A 16,278-nucleotide genomic window follows, 5' to 3' on the forward strand; every position below is an offset into this window, starting at 1 on the left:
ATATCCCTATTTTATTAAATGAGTAGGTGTCAGAATAGCCTTTAATGTCCTTGGATGCTTAAAAGGCAGCAACATAATAAAACACATTTTAAAACTCTTTAATATATAATGTGTGAAATATTATGTTCAGAGAGGAGTTGGTGACTAAGCAGAAAGAACCCTTATTAGGAAGCTGACCTGTGTGTGTTTAAAGGGAAGAATAAGCCGTCTTACCTTGAGAGAGTTTTCTGACATAGCCTTCATTGCTGACAATGTATTCAATCCCCTTGTGGGAGTTCATGAGAGCTCGCACACAGTTAATGCAGGTGAGCTGCAGCAGGGCATCAGAAATCCTGGATACGCCTCTTCCAGACAGCCTGTCCAGGGCTTCTAAGAGCAGATCTAGGCCACTCAGCTCCAAGAATTGGACCATCCAGGTGTCATCGCTGCTCTCCAGTCGCTTCTTGAGACCCGAGTAGTTCACTACAGAGGGCATTTGTAAGAGGCGAATGCAGAGCTCTGGCTCTGCATTTTCCAAGTTGGCCTCTGACTGGTCACTCTCCTGGGGTGCAAGTTTTTCCTTTACAGCAGCCCATTTCTTATGGGCGCCTTCCTTCTTGATAGACATCCTGGATATTCTTTCCTTTAAAGGGAAGGAAAAGGAAAAGGAAAAGTGAGAAATATTTGGACTGGGTGACAATTCCTCAAATAAAGGGGCATTTCCCCTAGTGATTAAACACTTAAATTCCAGATACTGAAGGTCTGTCTTTACTCTCAGGTGCTCAGCAGGTACACTGATGAACAGCAAGAGTAGCCCTCCAGCTATCCAAAGATAATACCATTGCATTTAATCCACTCTCATCACGACCCATCACTGCAATCTGTCCAGACTATCTTAACCATTAGAACATCAAAGACAGTAATCATAGTTTTAAAAGTAATTAATTTACACTATTCAATAGCCACTTGCTGTCTTTCACACAATGGAAAAGATGTAAGTGTTGTATTATCAGGTGTTGGCTTGCATTTTCCTTCAGCTATGCATTCTTGAAGAAGACAAATCAGACTGCTTTGGAGGTTGTGTTGAATGGAATTAGCTAAAGAATTTTTGGGTCCCCCAAAACACCACCCAGGAAATGTTTCATCTAAAGTTTCCAGATTTTTTTTCTCTTTGGCAAAAAGTCAAAACTGAAAATTATTGGCAGAAAAGCATAGCTTGAAGGGGGGGTGGGGAGGGGGAGCTGGATTTTTTTTTTGACAAAAAAAACCCCAAACAAAAACAAAACTTCCACAGCAAACACTTGTTTTTACCAAAAACCCAAACAAACAATGAAACCCTTTTACCAAACCCCAATTTTTCATCAGTAAATGGCTGTGATGGAAAAATTCTGACCAGCTCTCTTATTGGCTTTGTCTACACTGTTGAAAAAAAAGGGACAAATTCCAAAGCAATAATAGTTTATTTATGTTTTCTTAATTCAGTATCCACAAAGGGGGTTTAGTGTTTGGACTTAAATATCCACTCTGTGGTGTTTCCGATCCCAACATTGTAGGTTGGTGCAAGAGGAAGAAAAATGAAACCAGGTAGGTACCAGATAGGGGTGAAGCCATTGTCTACTATTTATTTGAGACAGTCTGTTCTATGTAGAATAGTCTGTTCTATCTGTCTGTCTGTGTGTTTGTCTGTTTGTTCAAGAAGTCCTAAACAGTAAAAGCTAGGGCCACCAAATTGGGTATTCAGTTTCCTCTTATCATAACTTAAAGCAACGTACAGGTTTGGTTGTGCCAGGAAAATGGGATGTGCCTGGAATGGGATTGCTTTCCAGAATCATAGAATCATAGAGTCCTAGAACAGGAAGGGACCTTGAGAGGTCATCAAGTCCAGTCCCCTGCCTTCAGGGCAGGACCAAGCAAGAATCACTAGGCAGGTGAAAGGGGCTGGACAGGTCCTGCTTCTGTTCCAGCCTGGCCGATCATGCCACTCCTGAGGGGCCAAAGCAATCCCTAGCTGGCCCTGACTGTACTGTGGACTCAGCTTACTGGACACAGTCACATCCCAGCAGGGGTAGTGAGTGCAGTTGGGAGGCAAGGTAGAGTGGGTCTCGGGGCCAGAGGGGGATTTCTATGAAGGAGTGCTGGTCCGTAGTGAGGGTTGTACAGAGTGCTGGGTGGGCAGTGGGGAGGTCAGTGGGTGTTGGGGTGCTGTGCAGTGGGGGGAAATGTTCCCTGTAAGCTGTGCGCTTGTGAAGCCACTCAGAAAACATCCAGATGCCACCCAGCTGATCAGCAGATGCCCACAGAAAGGTTTTGGTTTCTATTGGTGGTGCACATTCACATATGCCTCGGCACACATACAAATTATTCCGCACACAAAAAAGATTAGAGGAAACAATGGGGGGGAGGGTCTGTGGGCCACTGGCCAGTTGGGGGGCTGTGCAAGCAGGGATCACTGAGTGAGGATGGTGGGGGCTCTGTGGAGCGGTCTCTGGATGTGAGATGGTACTGAAGATGCTGTGCCTAGGGGCATATAAGGTGTAAGTCCACCCGTACCTCCTGACACACAGCGCAGGCTTCCCTTCAGCTACATTCTTTTGCTGTTTTGTTTGTTTGTTTTATTATTGAACCACCCTTGGCAAACACCTGGGCTCAAACCTGAGCCCCATTGTGCGCAGAGCGCCAGCTGGAGATTCGCCTGACACAGGAAGACTGTCTGCATGGGGGCAAGTAGATCTTTTGGGGCTGTGCGAGAGCAAGAGGCAGCGTGGTTGGCTGTGCTGTGGCAAACCGTGGTCTGATGGTCACTGTGTTTATAAGATAGTTTAGGGCAACAGTTCTCAATGTGTGCTAAAGACTGCCTGGCCCTGCAGGATCCTGGCTCCGGGGCTCCTGGCCAGCCCTACATCATCAGGGCATCGACGTGGCAGAGTTGGGGACTCCGAGACAGCCCTGGAGGGTAGGGAGGTTCAGGCCTGATGACTGGACCCACAAACTTCAAGGCTTCCTTCTGACCCCATATGGTGGGGGTCAGAGGTCTGGGGCTGCCATCCAGCTCCGCAAGCTCTAGGGGTCTGAGGCAGCCATCCAGTGAAGGTCTAGGACTCCCAGGTGGCCTTGTGGGGTTGGAAATCCAGGTCTGTCACCCAGCACTGCACAGTGGGGATCCGGGGCTGCTGACTGGCCCAGTGGGGTAGGAGATACAGTGCTGCCATCTGGCCCCCTGGTATCCTGGATCTGGGGCTCTCAGTGGCCCCAGTCCTGGGGAGTAGCAATTACCTCCTTTGCAGCTTCCCTACCTCTCCGGCACACAGCAGAGACTGGACATAGCAAAGGACTGAGAGCCACGGGGTTTAAATTAGGGGAGAAAAAATGGTTTGTGAACTTCAACTAAAGATTTTCAAAACCTTCAACCCAGCAAGGTTCACGCTTCCTTGGCAGACAGAAGAGTCACTCTGATAAACTGTCTTCATTGAGGCTAATGCTAAATCAAATATGGAAGGTAAACAGCTGACATAGTCTTATCCTATGTCTGCCTCTCTGTTCATGCAATTATGAACAAGGGAGAGAGTAAATTAGTTTTCTAAAAATTCTTTTAGTTGCATGATTATATTTCTGTACATGTATCACTAAGAATATGTTTAAAATATTACATTACAAAGATAGCTTCCCCAATTATCACCTCTAATACTATTAACTCACAGACATTTCCCCTTCCCCACCTCTAATATCATTAACTCACTGGCATTCACCTTCCCTCCCCCCCCCCCCCACATCCCCCTTCTGTTCTGTAATGTGATTTGTCCTTTTCATGTGTGTTCATTTTTTTTAAATTGTATCCTTTGGTATATATGGTTGTGACTATTTTCTTCCATTATTTGATCTGAGGAAGTGGGTCTGGCCCACGAAAGATCATCATCTAATAAACCATCTTGTTAGTCTTTAAAGTGCTACATAGTCCTGTATTTTGTTTCAGCTACACCAGACTAACACGGCTACATCTCTATCACATGTTTAAAATATGTGATCCTGGCATCTGAGAGTTTCCCTTTAACTGTTTTTTTTTTTTAAAGATCTCACCATAGCTGAGCTGTTTTACTATTTTTAAATATTCAGAATATGCTCTTCAACTCAGTTTGATCACATCCTAATCCTAAACACATCCCATCACAAGTGTTTTCTTTTCTTTTGTTTCTTTTTGATTGATGTGGAGGTTAAGTGGGTAACAGCCTCCTAATGTCTTCCTCCGCTATTCTAATAGGAGATCACTTGCAAAATGTGCTATTTGCATATCAGATGGGAAAGTGTCATGGTTGTGGTGTGCTGAATAACTGAGGAGTGAGGCTATTATAAGAGGAATGCATCTTATGAGGTACCTCTACCCTCAGGACCTACGCTGCAGCAGGCATTCTGTTTGCAGCAAGGAGGCACAGGGATTGAGAGAAATGCCCAACTAGAGTCAAGTCTTTCTTGACAGCATCAGATGCCTTTCAAGCTAAAGAGTGCATGTTATGCTGCATTTTAACAGGACAGGTCAACTCAAAATAATAAAGGAATTATTTATCTTGGCCACTACAAGCTTCCACATTTGCTATCTGGAGTTTCTTTGGGTATGTCTACACTACCCTCCTAGTTCGAACTAGGAGGGTAATGTAGGCATACCGCACTTGCAAATGAAGCCCGGGATTTGAATTTCCCGGGCTTCATTTGCATAAGCGGGGCGCCGCCATTTTTAAAACCCCGCTCGTTCGAACCCCGTGCAGCGCGGCTACACGGGGCACGAACTAGGTAGTTTGAACTAGGCTTCCTAGTTCGAACTACCGTTACTCCTCATTCCACGAGGATGAGGTCTGGATGGATTACCTGCTGCAGAACCAGCACAGGCCAGGGTTTAGTCCCTAAACTCAGCAGATTTCAGAGACTGGAGCGCTCCACACAGGGGTCCTGAGTCTCACTACTCTGCTGGCTTCTGGTTCCTCACCAGACCTCCTGGAACAACTCCCCTCTTGTCAGCTCCCTTAGTAATAGCTGTGCTGCCAGGGAACCTCTGCTACTCCCAGAATCCCACCTCGCTTGGGTAAGGAATTCCATACCAAAGAAACCAAGGTAAATTAGTGCAAACAGGCCCACAAAACAGGGGACGGGTGAGTTGATGTTGTGAAGAGTGTTCCCCTATTCTAAGGGCAACAAAAATGATTAAGGGTATGGAATGGCTGCCCTATGAGGAGAGATTAAAAAGCCTAGGCCTTTTTAGCTTGGAAAAGAGACAACTAAGGGAGGATGAGATGTCTATATAATTGTGACTGGTATGGAGATTGTGAATAAGGAAGAGTTATTTACTCCTTCCCATAACACAAGAACTAGAGATCACCAAATGAAATAAATAGGTAGCAGGTTTAAAACAAATGAAAGGAAGTACTTCTTCACACAACACGTAGTCAACCTGTGGAACTCCTTGCCAGAGGATATTGTGACATCCAAGACTATAACGGTTCAAAAAGGAGCTAGATAAATTCATGGAGGATAGGTCCATCAATGGCTAATAGACATGATTCTGGGCTAGAAGGACCTTTTGTTCGTATGTTAATCTTGCCGATAGCTCCCCTTCAGCTACAAAGCATCAAAAGTCAATGCAAAATCCAAAAACAGGCTTCCATATGGAGGGGTGAGAGAAGTTTGGAACATAGTTAGTACCCCATTTCTATGCTGCTCCTGTTTCAATCCATTGGGAGTGTATCCCCTATGCCAGTGTTTCCCAATTGGTGCTCCGGGGAACCCTGGGGATCTGTGAAGCGAAAGGGTTCCGTGAAGAGCTGGCATTCCCCTACCCCCTGTTAAAGGCTGAGGGCTTTTTTTTTTTGCTCAACAAAACGCGGCAGGGGCCTCTTTTTTTCAAAGGCAACTCTAGGGGTTCCGTGGCCAAATAAAATTGGGAAACACTGCCCTATGCCCACTAAGGCAGGAAGACAACAGAGGCCTATGTATGAAACGTATGAAACAGCCACACTGGTTATAGGAATTAACATTCCGTATCCTGACTTTCTAACGTTCTGCAGCACACGCCACATGTGAACTGCAGGGAAGCTAGTCCCATGAGAAAACAGCTGAACTGTAACAGTAAACCAGGATTGCCAATTCCTGTGATTTTTATCATGGCTTGCAATACTGAATTTTTCTTAAAGTCTCTGCTCCTGACATTGAGTGACTATACAAGCACCTCAGTGATCCTCACTGATGTGGCCCCTAAATGAGGACGACACTTCCCATATTCCCCTCATACACAGAGCCTGGGGGGCCCAGGGTAGTAAATTGTGTGTACTCCAGCCCCATGGAGCGACAGCAGAGGAGCCGGAGCACCAGTGTGGGCTCCTCAATGCTGAGGGGGAGCCCTGAGACTCAGGGGCTGGATCCAGGCAAGCCAGGGGCCGCATTTGACCCCCACAGCCTTAGGTTCCCCACACTTGTTCTAACCCTTCTGGTTGCAGAGAACAGTTTCAAGGCATGAACTATGTATCCAAAAGGTTCAGAAGGCAAATAAAAGGAAACCCATATTTATAATTGTTCCAAAATAGTCCTGTGATTTTAAAGCCAACCTTGTAATTTTCTGATGTCTGATTCATTATTTTAAAAGTCTGGCATGTATAATAGTGACAAATACTTCTGTGTCCATGATGCTGTTGTACAACCAGGTTTTCAAATTCAAAGGGAACTTTATTTGCTTTCCCCATCACCATTTATTTACTTTAGAAGTGTAGTGGCCTGTGCCCACGAAAGATCATGATGCCATCTACATGTTTTGTTAGTCTATAAAGTGTTACCAGGTTGTTTTTTAAGTTTTTCTTGTTACAGACTAACTCGGCTACCCCTCTGAAACTTTACTTACTTTAGGGTTGCCATGCCTTTGGAAACCTATGCACATATGTGTATATTCACTAACAACAGGAATTTAAGGTATGGAGCTGTTGCTTTAAAACCTGTCTCTGCAGAACAGATGTGTCATTGGGATGGAATGTACTAGACTTTGTAAGTGCTTTAGCTTTTCAGAAGTTTTGCATTTGGATTGACTGCTGTTTCCAGTGGAATAGCTCTGATTATGCAAGTTTGTTAGCTACACCAAAGTCAAAGGGTCCTGATTTTAAAACCCCATGCTAGGGATGAGGTCACTGTAGGGAGTTTTACATAAAAGTTCTGGACATCAAATGCTTATTGAAGCTACAGAGAAAATTTCAGCGCCACTTGGCCTGTGTCCCCTTCTCTCTCTCAGTTGTTTGACTGAAAAAATGACAGTAACAATGGAAAATGTGAAGCAACAAATGAGCCATTCAAGCACGTACTGTACAGCTAAAAAATTCACATGCCAAAAATCCCTTCCAAGTGCAGCCAGCCTTTTATGATCTGTCATTAACAACAGAATTCGGCAGTAGTCCTGACTTGGGCAAAATCCTCATGAAATTCCCTGGGATTAAGCTTCTTCACTGCTAACCCTCTGTACAAAGTTCAAGAAGCTGGGCTTGGCACAAGGCTGCAATTGACAATGGGGGACAGGAAGAAAAATCCTCCACATCCCAATTGCTGGATGGTCTCAGTGATAGGCCTGGGGCAGAAGTAGCCCACTGATCACTGGACCTGCACAGTGGATTGTCTGGATTTAGTGTCACAGCCTGTTCTCTTCCTGCAAAGGATGTCGCCAGGGGGCTGGGCTCTTTTGCAGGCAAGGATGCCAAGCCATTTCCCATATGCCTCCAATCCTATCCTACGCTGTGCATCAAAACCACTCTCCTTCCAGGGTTCAATACCAGGCCTGTGAGACAGCTCCGGCTGGCTGACTTCAGTGGATTAGACCAGGTGTCCCTCTGGAACTTTACAGGAGGAGGAGGAAGAGAGAGTTCTCTCTAAGGCAGGGGTGGGGAACCTAAGACCCGGGGGCCGAATACAGCCCCTGAGGCTCAGGGCTCCCTCTCTCCAGGATTGGGGTGCCTGTGCTGGTGCTTCAGCCCCCCGCCCATCCCACTGTGGGGCTAGAGCACACAAGGCTCAATGTGGGGAGTGTCTTTCTCCTTCTCAGTGGGAGGCGGCAGGCTTGTGAGGATTTGATTTTTCTGTGGATCAGTGGACCCCAATCTAAAAAAGCCCCCCCCCCCCGTCTTAAGGGAAGTAAATAAATAAAAGCACCTCTCTATATTGCCAGCTGAGGTCGTTGTTTTATACCCAAGCAGCTAAAAGCAAGCCTGCCTCCTGCAGAGCAAAAACAACGGGCTATTGTTTTCTTCAAGCACATTTCCTGATGTAGTATCTCTTTGGGTGTGGAAGGGAGTGAGGAATGGTTTCCGAGCCAATGCCCATGAAAGTGAAACCACTGCAAGAATTCAAACTGTAACTTTGTCTTGGCACCGGGAATTGCTACTCACACCTTAATGTTTGTCTACTTCAAGTTCTGCACATAGCATTTCTCCTGGGAGGAAAGAATGGTCTAATGACTAAGGCAGAGACTGTCAATAAGGAGAGTTGGGTCCTGTCCCTGGCTCTGTGTGGCTGTGGCCATGGCTGAGTCAATGAGCTGTCTGAACCTCAGTTTCTCTTCCTGAAAAGTAGCCACAATAAAACTTCCTAAGCTCATTGGGGTGTTTTGAGATTTAATCCCTAAGCATCTGTAAAGTGCTTTGAGATCCTCAGCTGAAATCGCAAACTTTTATTGTATTTCTCATGCCTGTTTTTCAGTAAAATGCAGCATCTGTACAAATTGTGATTGATCATTTCCTTTGGAGGCCAAACAGACATGTGTAGGCCCACACTGTACAGCCTAGCTCTCTCCTAACTCACAGGGTCTGACTCTCCTCCTCCTTACTCCAGTGTGCAAATCAAAACGAATTCCTCCACCAAAGTCAGTGCAAGTCCACAGGGGTAAAATGGCTGTCAAAGGAGCGAAGAATCTCTGCCACGGACCTTAATGGGAGTTTGGCCCTGCAAGTTTTAACCTGGTATGTACAGTGCCGAGCCAAAGCTCCTACCCTGTGCAAAGCTTTGCACTGGAGATCGCCACACAAGGCTGAGAGAATGAAACCCTTTCCCTCACTTCACAGCAGGGCTGTAGTGCACTTCTGTGCCATTCAGCCGCCAACCCCCAGAAGCAACTGCTGATTCTACAGACCATCCTCTTTCTCTGTTAATCAGGTAGGGTTGCCAGATGGTTTAACAAAAAATACCAACCGCCTCCCTCCCCCCCAAAAAAAATCACTGTGGAAAAAATTCTGTTGAGGGCAATAAGGCAGGGGGGTAGGGTGGGGAGAGGAGAGGAGAGGAGAGGAGAGAGACCAAAGTTGTTGAGCCCAAAAACAAAAAAAAAAGGACTCCGGGAGTTATTAAGCAATAAAATAAAATAAAATAAAATAAAATAAAATAAAACAAAACAGCATGGTCTCTTTCAGTGCGTGCAGAGTCAGAATAGGGATAGGAACAGGGAAGCGGTTGAGCACTAAGACCCAAGGAAGGCATTGTTTCCCCTTGGTCTTTAGGCTTTTGGCCAGTGGCCATTTTGTTTTCTTGATCAAGCCAGAACGCAGCTTCCCTGCGGAACTAGGTAAGCAGGGGGTCTGGGGATTGGAGTCTGGGGGCAGAGGGTGTCGGGGGCCCAGGGTGGGGGGGGGGAGGCCAGGGGCTGGGTCCAGTTGATGAGTGTGTCATAGGGTTGCCAGGTGTCCGGTATTTTCTGAATTTTTTTACCAGACAGGGGGTGAAAATACCGGACTGTCCGGGTCAATACTGGACACCTGGCAACCCTAACTATGGTATGGGGGTGCATATGTAACTCACACCTTCTGTCCCACCTAGTGGCACTGAGACCACTTACAGAGAGAATAATGAGTCTGTTTTACAGACTTAGCTGAGAGCCAAGGGGCTTTTAGCTCATGTGGTAGACTCATGTTCTGAGATCTCAGGTTTGATTCTGCCTGTCGATGTTACATATGTCACTCCTGCTGTTAATATTACTTTCCTGTAGAGTGGGGCTAAATTGCTTTTCTGTTTTTCTCACCCTTTTTAGAATAAGCCTGGAAATTAATGCCTGGGAGTTGTAATATATATTTTTGCTTTTAGCTATCAAGATACATTGTTTTTATAAAATCAATTAAAATCATCCATAAAACTGAGAAGATATCAGAACTGTGCTGTCTTTCTGGTATATTTTCAAGTTAATATCTGAAGCTAAACCAGCTCTAAGCCTGGACAGGAAATCCTGATTACAGCTTCCTGTTTATCAGTGCTTTGCCTTCCTTACCACCTAGGCTAAACAGATCAGCAGAAAAGACGCGCTTAGCACAAATCTAGACAGGTGCATATGAAAAGAATAGAAGCTCGTGGCTGTGCAAAAAGCAGAAAAGTCTGGATTGATTAAAATAAAAAATTCTCATCTTTGACTGCAGAATATCACAAAGGGAATAAACGATTTCCATAATCAAGAAAATGCCTGTTGTTGTGCAAGCATCTTTAGTCATAAAAAGAAGGGGATAACTATCAAAAAATGTGCTGTATAAATGGGAAGAGAACAGAGAGGAAAAAATGGTACCATCACCAATGCGATAAAATTGTTAGCACAGATAGCACTGGCGAGCTGTTATAAAAGGACTGTCTTGCTAGGAGCCAACAGCCTGCATGGGTCCCAGGGCAAGGTGGAAGGGGCTGGCTCTGAGCTCCCAGAAGGGGAGGGGGCTTGGATGGAAGGGGTGGGGCCTCGGACAGGGTAGCCAGGTCTCCACGCCAAATGGTGATTTAAAGGGTCATCGATGGGCCCCAGGGCAATACACGACCGGTGGATCGATCTCTGTAGTGTCAGTCCCTGGTGTAATGGAGACAAGCTGTAAGGATGGTTAGGCCTGTGTGCAAGAGGGAGCTCACAGGGGAAGTCCAGGATATTCCCACTGTGGTAAATTCAGTTGTCATGTTCTTACAACTTGCTCTTTAAGGCTGGTTAGGCCCATGTTGAAGAGGGAGCTCACAGGGGAAGTGTCAGTGCAGAAATACATAAAGAGCTGCCTTTGGGAAAGGCCAGGCCTTCACTGTGCTCCTTCTCCTGAGCTTGCCCAGGCTGGTGATGTGGTTCATTGTGCCAGGTGGTTTATTTGAGCCTGCGAAGCCATTAGGCTATTTAGGTGAGCTCTGAATCCATCCAGCTCAGCTTGTTGAACCGATTGCTGGTTGTTCTCCCCTTCTGACTAATACTTACTTCCCCGAACCCTCTGTATCCTGTGCTAATGCACATTTTCTTTAGTATGAACTAGTGACTCACAGGGAGTTTATTCATCACATGGTAACGGGAGGGGGAGGGGAGTCTGCACTTCCTTCTGGCTCTGAACTTGGGGAGACTGGAGCTACACAGCAGACCGATCACATGTCTCACTGGCGGGGCAGGGAGCCTCACAGTTGAGTAAAGTTGTGTAGAACGATAACTGGCCCCCCTATATAAATTGAAGGGGATGGTAAATGACAGGCCCAACTTGGTTTACTTGTTTCTTGTAGGGTTGCCAGATGGTTTCAGAAACAATAGCCCCCCAAAACAAACAAACAAAAACCACGCCAAGAAAAAGTTTGTTGAGCAAAAAAAGGACCGTGGACCCTTTAAGAAACGCATGGTCGGGCTTTTTGGCTCTAACAGGCTGACAGCGGCCGCCCGCCATCTTGCCTCCCCACGCCGGGCCAGACAGATCCCCTGTAAGCACTAGGGTTGCCAGGCTGCCTTTGTATTGAGCTGGACAGCCCGGGATTTTTGCCTCCTGGATGGGAAAAAAATCAGATGGTGTCTTGTATTTTCTGAATTTTTAGGTGTCTGGTATTTTCTGATTTTTTTTACCGGACAGGAGGCGAAAATACCAGACTGCCAGGGATGGTACTTGGTCCTGCTGTGAGGGTAGGGGACTTGACTCAATGACCTCTCAAGGTCCCTTCCAGCTCTATGAGATGATGGTATATCTCTGCTAAGAAAGCTGGGGCAGCATAGAAAGCAACACTGCCAGCCATACCGCTTCCTGTGCTACAGTCCTGGGAGCAGCGCAAGGAGTAGCTCTGCACTCTAATACACATGGTTTGACTTGTCTTGACTAGTGGATTTCCAGCCTAAATGCTTCTGATTCCTGCTCACTCCAAAGCATTCCTGTTCTCTCTTGTTCTGAACTGATAACAGTGCCAGCTCCTCTGCAAGGCACAGCTCTTTTCTGCTACGGCCTTTTTTGGACTATTCAGAACATCACTCTGTTGAAATGAACTTTAATTATATAGTTTTCTTCTCTGCAAACTCCGTGCTCACCCAGCCGCAGAAAACAAGCCACGCCCTTTTCTTTCTCTGCATGCCAGACTGCTTAGTCACTTACAAGAAAATAAATTATGGCTCTAAGCTTTCTGAAAACAACTTCCATGGGCACGATGGACCTGCACCTTCTCCCCTGCTACTTGGAGGCGTCTGGCTTTAAGTTGGCAGGCCAACAGTGTTTCAAATGTTTTATCTTTGAGGGGCCTGCGTTAAATTAGCTTGCTTGAATGAATATGGTTGCAAAAGGGTGAGTGGATTTCTGATCCAGCTGATCTTGCTGGACACTTAAACATTGTCAGGGTCAAACACATGGTATCACAAATGGAAGCAGAGAACCAACCAGTTCATAAACCCAACATCCCATTCTAGCCTCCTTGTAGTGTAACCTACATACCACGTATTGGTAGCCAATAGGAAAGGGCTACACACACTTGAGGTGGCTGGCAGTTTAGGTCAGTAATGGGCAACCTTGGCTAGTGAGTGCGCCGCATGAATGGCCCTCCTTCATCTCAGTGGGACACAAGATTGTCGTAACCAAGATGGCCTCCTAGGATAACTGCACTTATGTACATAAAATGTGTGGCACATGCCCCCTTACCTCACCCATCCCACTGCACCCCCCCGATCAGCAGCCCTAACTGAAGCAAACTTCCTTTAACAACTTCAAGTGTAAGTTTTCACTTCCAAAATTTCATTGTTCTTGATCTATGCCAAATAACCTTTTGCTAATAAAGGCCTAATCACTGAATGTGTCAGCAAGTTGCACTGTATCAAAAAGCATGGCAGGATGTCAATGTTTATGATTATGTAAACAGTCTTATAAAGCTTTCAATAAGAGAAAGCAAGTGCTTTCCATGTAAGCTACAGGAAGGTCTCAGGTTTTTTTTTCTTTGATCCACATAGGAATGCATTTAAATTCCTTTCTACCATATCCCAATCTGAAAAATAATATCTACCACACAGAGGTGTTGTTCTTGTCTACACTGTAAGCACTACAGCAGCACAGCTTTGGCGCTGCAGCTACACAGCTCTAGAGGAGACTCTGTCTGGGGACAGATGGGGCTTTTCTGTCATTGGAGTAAATCCACCCCCTGCAAAAGGTAGCATCTAGGTCAGTGAGGCTTAGGTTGGCTTAACTACATCTCTTAGAGGTCTTGGGTTGACCCAAATTTTATGTGTAGACCAGATCTTAGCCTATGTCTTCACTACTGCAGAAAGTTCACCTAAACTAAGCAACTCCAGCTACATGAATAACACAGTTGTAGCCGATGTATCTTAGGTTGAGTTACCAAGGGGTCTAGATGGGAAAAGCCTCTCTTCTTGACTTCCCTGATTCTTCTCATTGAGGGTAGAGTAAGGGGGTTGACTTGGAGAGTGATCTGCGGTCAATTTGGCAGAACTTCATTAGACCCACTAAATTGACCACCGGTGCATTGATCTCAGAGTGTGGATTCCTGCTGCAATGTAGATGTAGCATTAGAGAGCTTCGAGATCTTTGGATGAATGGTACTGTTTATGTGCTGAGATTATGGCTGACTATGAGGCCTTTTCTGGAATCTGCATCAAGAAGCAGCATGTAAAAAATATCTAGGATTTGGTCAACAAAGAGCATTCTAGCCTGGTACATGAATATGAGAATCCTCCAGTTTTTCTTTGGCATGCAGGAGAATCAGATTGAACTGGCATGCACTGGCTGTTTATACCAGCATCTCTTTTGTAGTCCAATTAGCTTCTGCAGAAATTGTTTAATTTTAAAAAGAAAAAAGCTTTTAACCCCTTTTAGCTGGGAACAAAACCTCCCAAAAGTATGTAGTTAGAGATAATCTGGAACAATGGCTCTTAAAGGTATGGAATGCGCCCATTCATTCCACTACAGAGGTGTTAACTGAAGCCTGTTTCACTACTCATCATTTTAGCAGAAGCCTCCAGCTACTATGGACTGTAACTGTAGTTTGAGTGCCCCTCTCCTGCCTCTGATCCATACTAATGAATGACAAAAGTAAAAAATTGGAGCACAGTACAAATTCTGCTGATCTCATGCTGCAAACATCTGACTACTAACATTTCATGAAGGGCCAGATAGTCAGCTGGTGTAAATTGACTTCATGGCTCAATAGAAATACATCAATGTACGGAGGAGCCGGCCCTGCAAGCTCTATTCAGCCTATTTTAACCAGATTTGAATATGGCCCAGGCACTATGTTAGCAGGGCAATTTCACTCTTACAATTCATTGTTCTGGGAAATGACTTTGCAAAGCATCTCATCCTACTGCAGAAAACAGTCTGAGGCTTTATTTATATGCCAGAGGAGAAATGTTAATCCTTGATGGATTTCACATCAGTAAATGCATTTTCGTTTTATGTTAGGCTCATTCCATAGGTGTAATCCACAAATCTTGCTGTCGGCTGCGGAGCCAATTCTTACAGAAGAATTAGTTTCACAGTAGATTATGTTGACAAAAAAATACACTGAAAGGAATATTGATGTTGCAAATTCAATCCCTCACTTCTGCAAAAAGAAATGGAAAGGGATTATCAGATGCCAGGAGGCTTCATTTTAATTCTAAATTGATGTGATCCTGCCAAAACCATTTGTGTTCCTGCACAGAGGGGAACACATGAATCCAAGAGCTCTATGGCTGCTGACACATTGTCACCGGATGAATTGCAATTTCTCTCCCTCTGCACCAGGAACACATTACCAATGAAGGGACATGAAGACATAACAGAGACCCCATCCTTCCCCCCCCAAAAAAAAAAATAAGTTAAAAAATTGTTCCCAAGCCTGTAGTTCAGTCAGACGTGTTCCTTCCAGGTGTCCCCAACACTCCCACTATGGCTGCACCTGCTGCCTGCGAATAATACACTCAGTCTGCTGTGATGAGTCATCAAGTCTAACGGCAGCAGCTTCAAGCAACCTTCATTTTTAACATGGTTTTAATCTCTGCGGGGTAAGCAGCAAAATCCTCTTATGCCCCAATCCCTTTTTCACTTGAGTTGCGTATTACTTGTTTAAAAGAAAGAGGGGAATTCCCACACTGGTCCACACTTTGGTTTACACTAGTTAGCTTGGAGCTAAGGCTGCTCAAGTGAACTTACTAGCAGCATGGTCACCAAGATCTGATTGACACCTGAAAGCTTTGATGCACAGCTATGTCATGTAGGGGACTGGACAAATCACACCCCAACTGACATAGCTGGGACAGCTAAAGTCCGACAACAGATGCAGATATGCTTGTAAAAAAGTCCTATTCAGGAAACAGGCATCACCTATCTCGGCAAAAGAACGATGCTAACACTCTAAGGTACGTCTTCACAAGGAGAGTTTGCCGACAGCAGAACTGGCAGAGCTATACTGGCAACCCCCTTCTAGTACAGCCAAAGCCTAAGAGTCAAAGCCACCTACTATCCCCTACAAATTTCTCCCTAAAATTTGCCTTTGCTATGATGCCAACACGCTGTGCCCACTGCTTATTTAACTGATCATCATCTCATTGCTACTCCCTCTCAATTCTCATTTTAGACTTGGTTGCCATGCTCTTTGGGGCTGGTGCCATTTGTCTGTGTTTGCACACGGAGGCCATGATTCTTGATTGGGTCCCCAAGGCACTAGTACAATATTAGCCAAAGAGATCACCAGTTGAGACCTTAAAATCCTGACCAAATTCAACTCACAGGCCTCGCACTCTAACAGCTACCTGAACTTCTGCACATTATTATGTACTAGCACATTTACCCAGCATTGCGTGGGTCCTTAACTCAAAAAATACGTTTTTTCTTCATTTAAATTGTTATTCTGGGGTAGGGGCTGGATATAAGGGCTTCAGTATGCAAGGTGCCCAGGGAAGAGAAGATTACCCCAGCCCTCTCTCACCACAGCAACTTGGAGCCAGGTGAGAAGCGATTGTCCATGGCCACTGCATCTGGGGGACAGACAGACACACAAACAGAGACACAAACAGACAAACTCTCTGAAATATATACAGTAGATAGCTGTCCCTTTCTC

General features: G+C 45.3%; 1 protein-coding gene across 5 annotated transcripts in view; it reads right to left on the minus strand.

The window, feature by feature from the left end:
* INF2 (inverted formin 2) overlaps nucleotides 1-16,278 on the minus strand; it is a 79,908-nt gene that overhangs the window by 41,316 nt on the left and 22,314 nt on the right. For all 5 annotated transcript variants that reach the window (XM_075926455.1, XM_075926459.1, XM_075926458.1 and 2 more), the window contains one exon: nucleotides 214-622. In XM_075926455.1, coding sequence (XP_075782570.1) covers nucleotides 214-622 — 409 coding nt within the window. The remainder of the gene's footprint in view (nucleotides 1-213; nucleotides 623-16,278) is intronic.

Source organism: Pelodiscus sinensis, chromosome 4 (genome assembly GCF_049634645.1).
Source record: "Pelodiscus sinensis isolate JC-2024 chromosome 4, ASM4963464v1, whole genome shotgun sequence".
Taxonomy (NCBI): Eukaryota; Metazoa; Chordata; order Testudines; family Trionychidae; genus Pelodiscus; species Pelodiscus sinensis.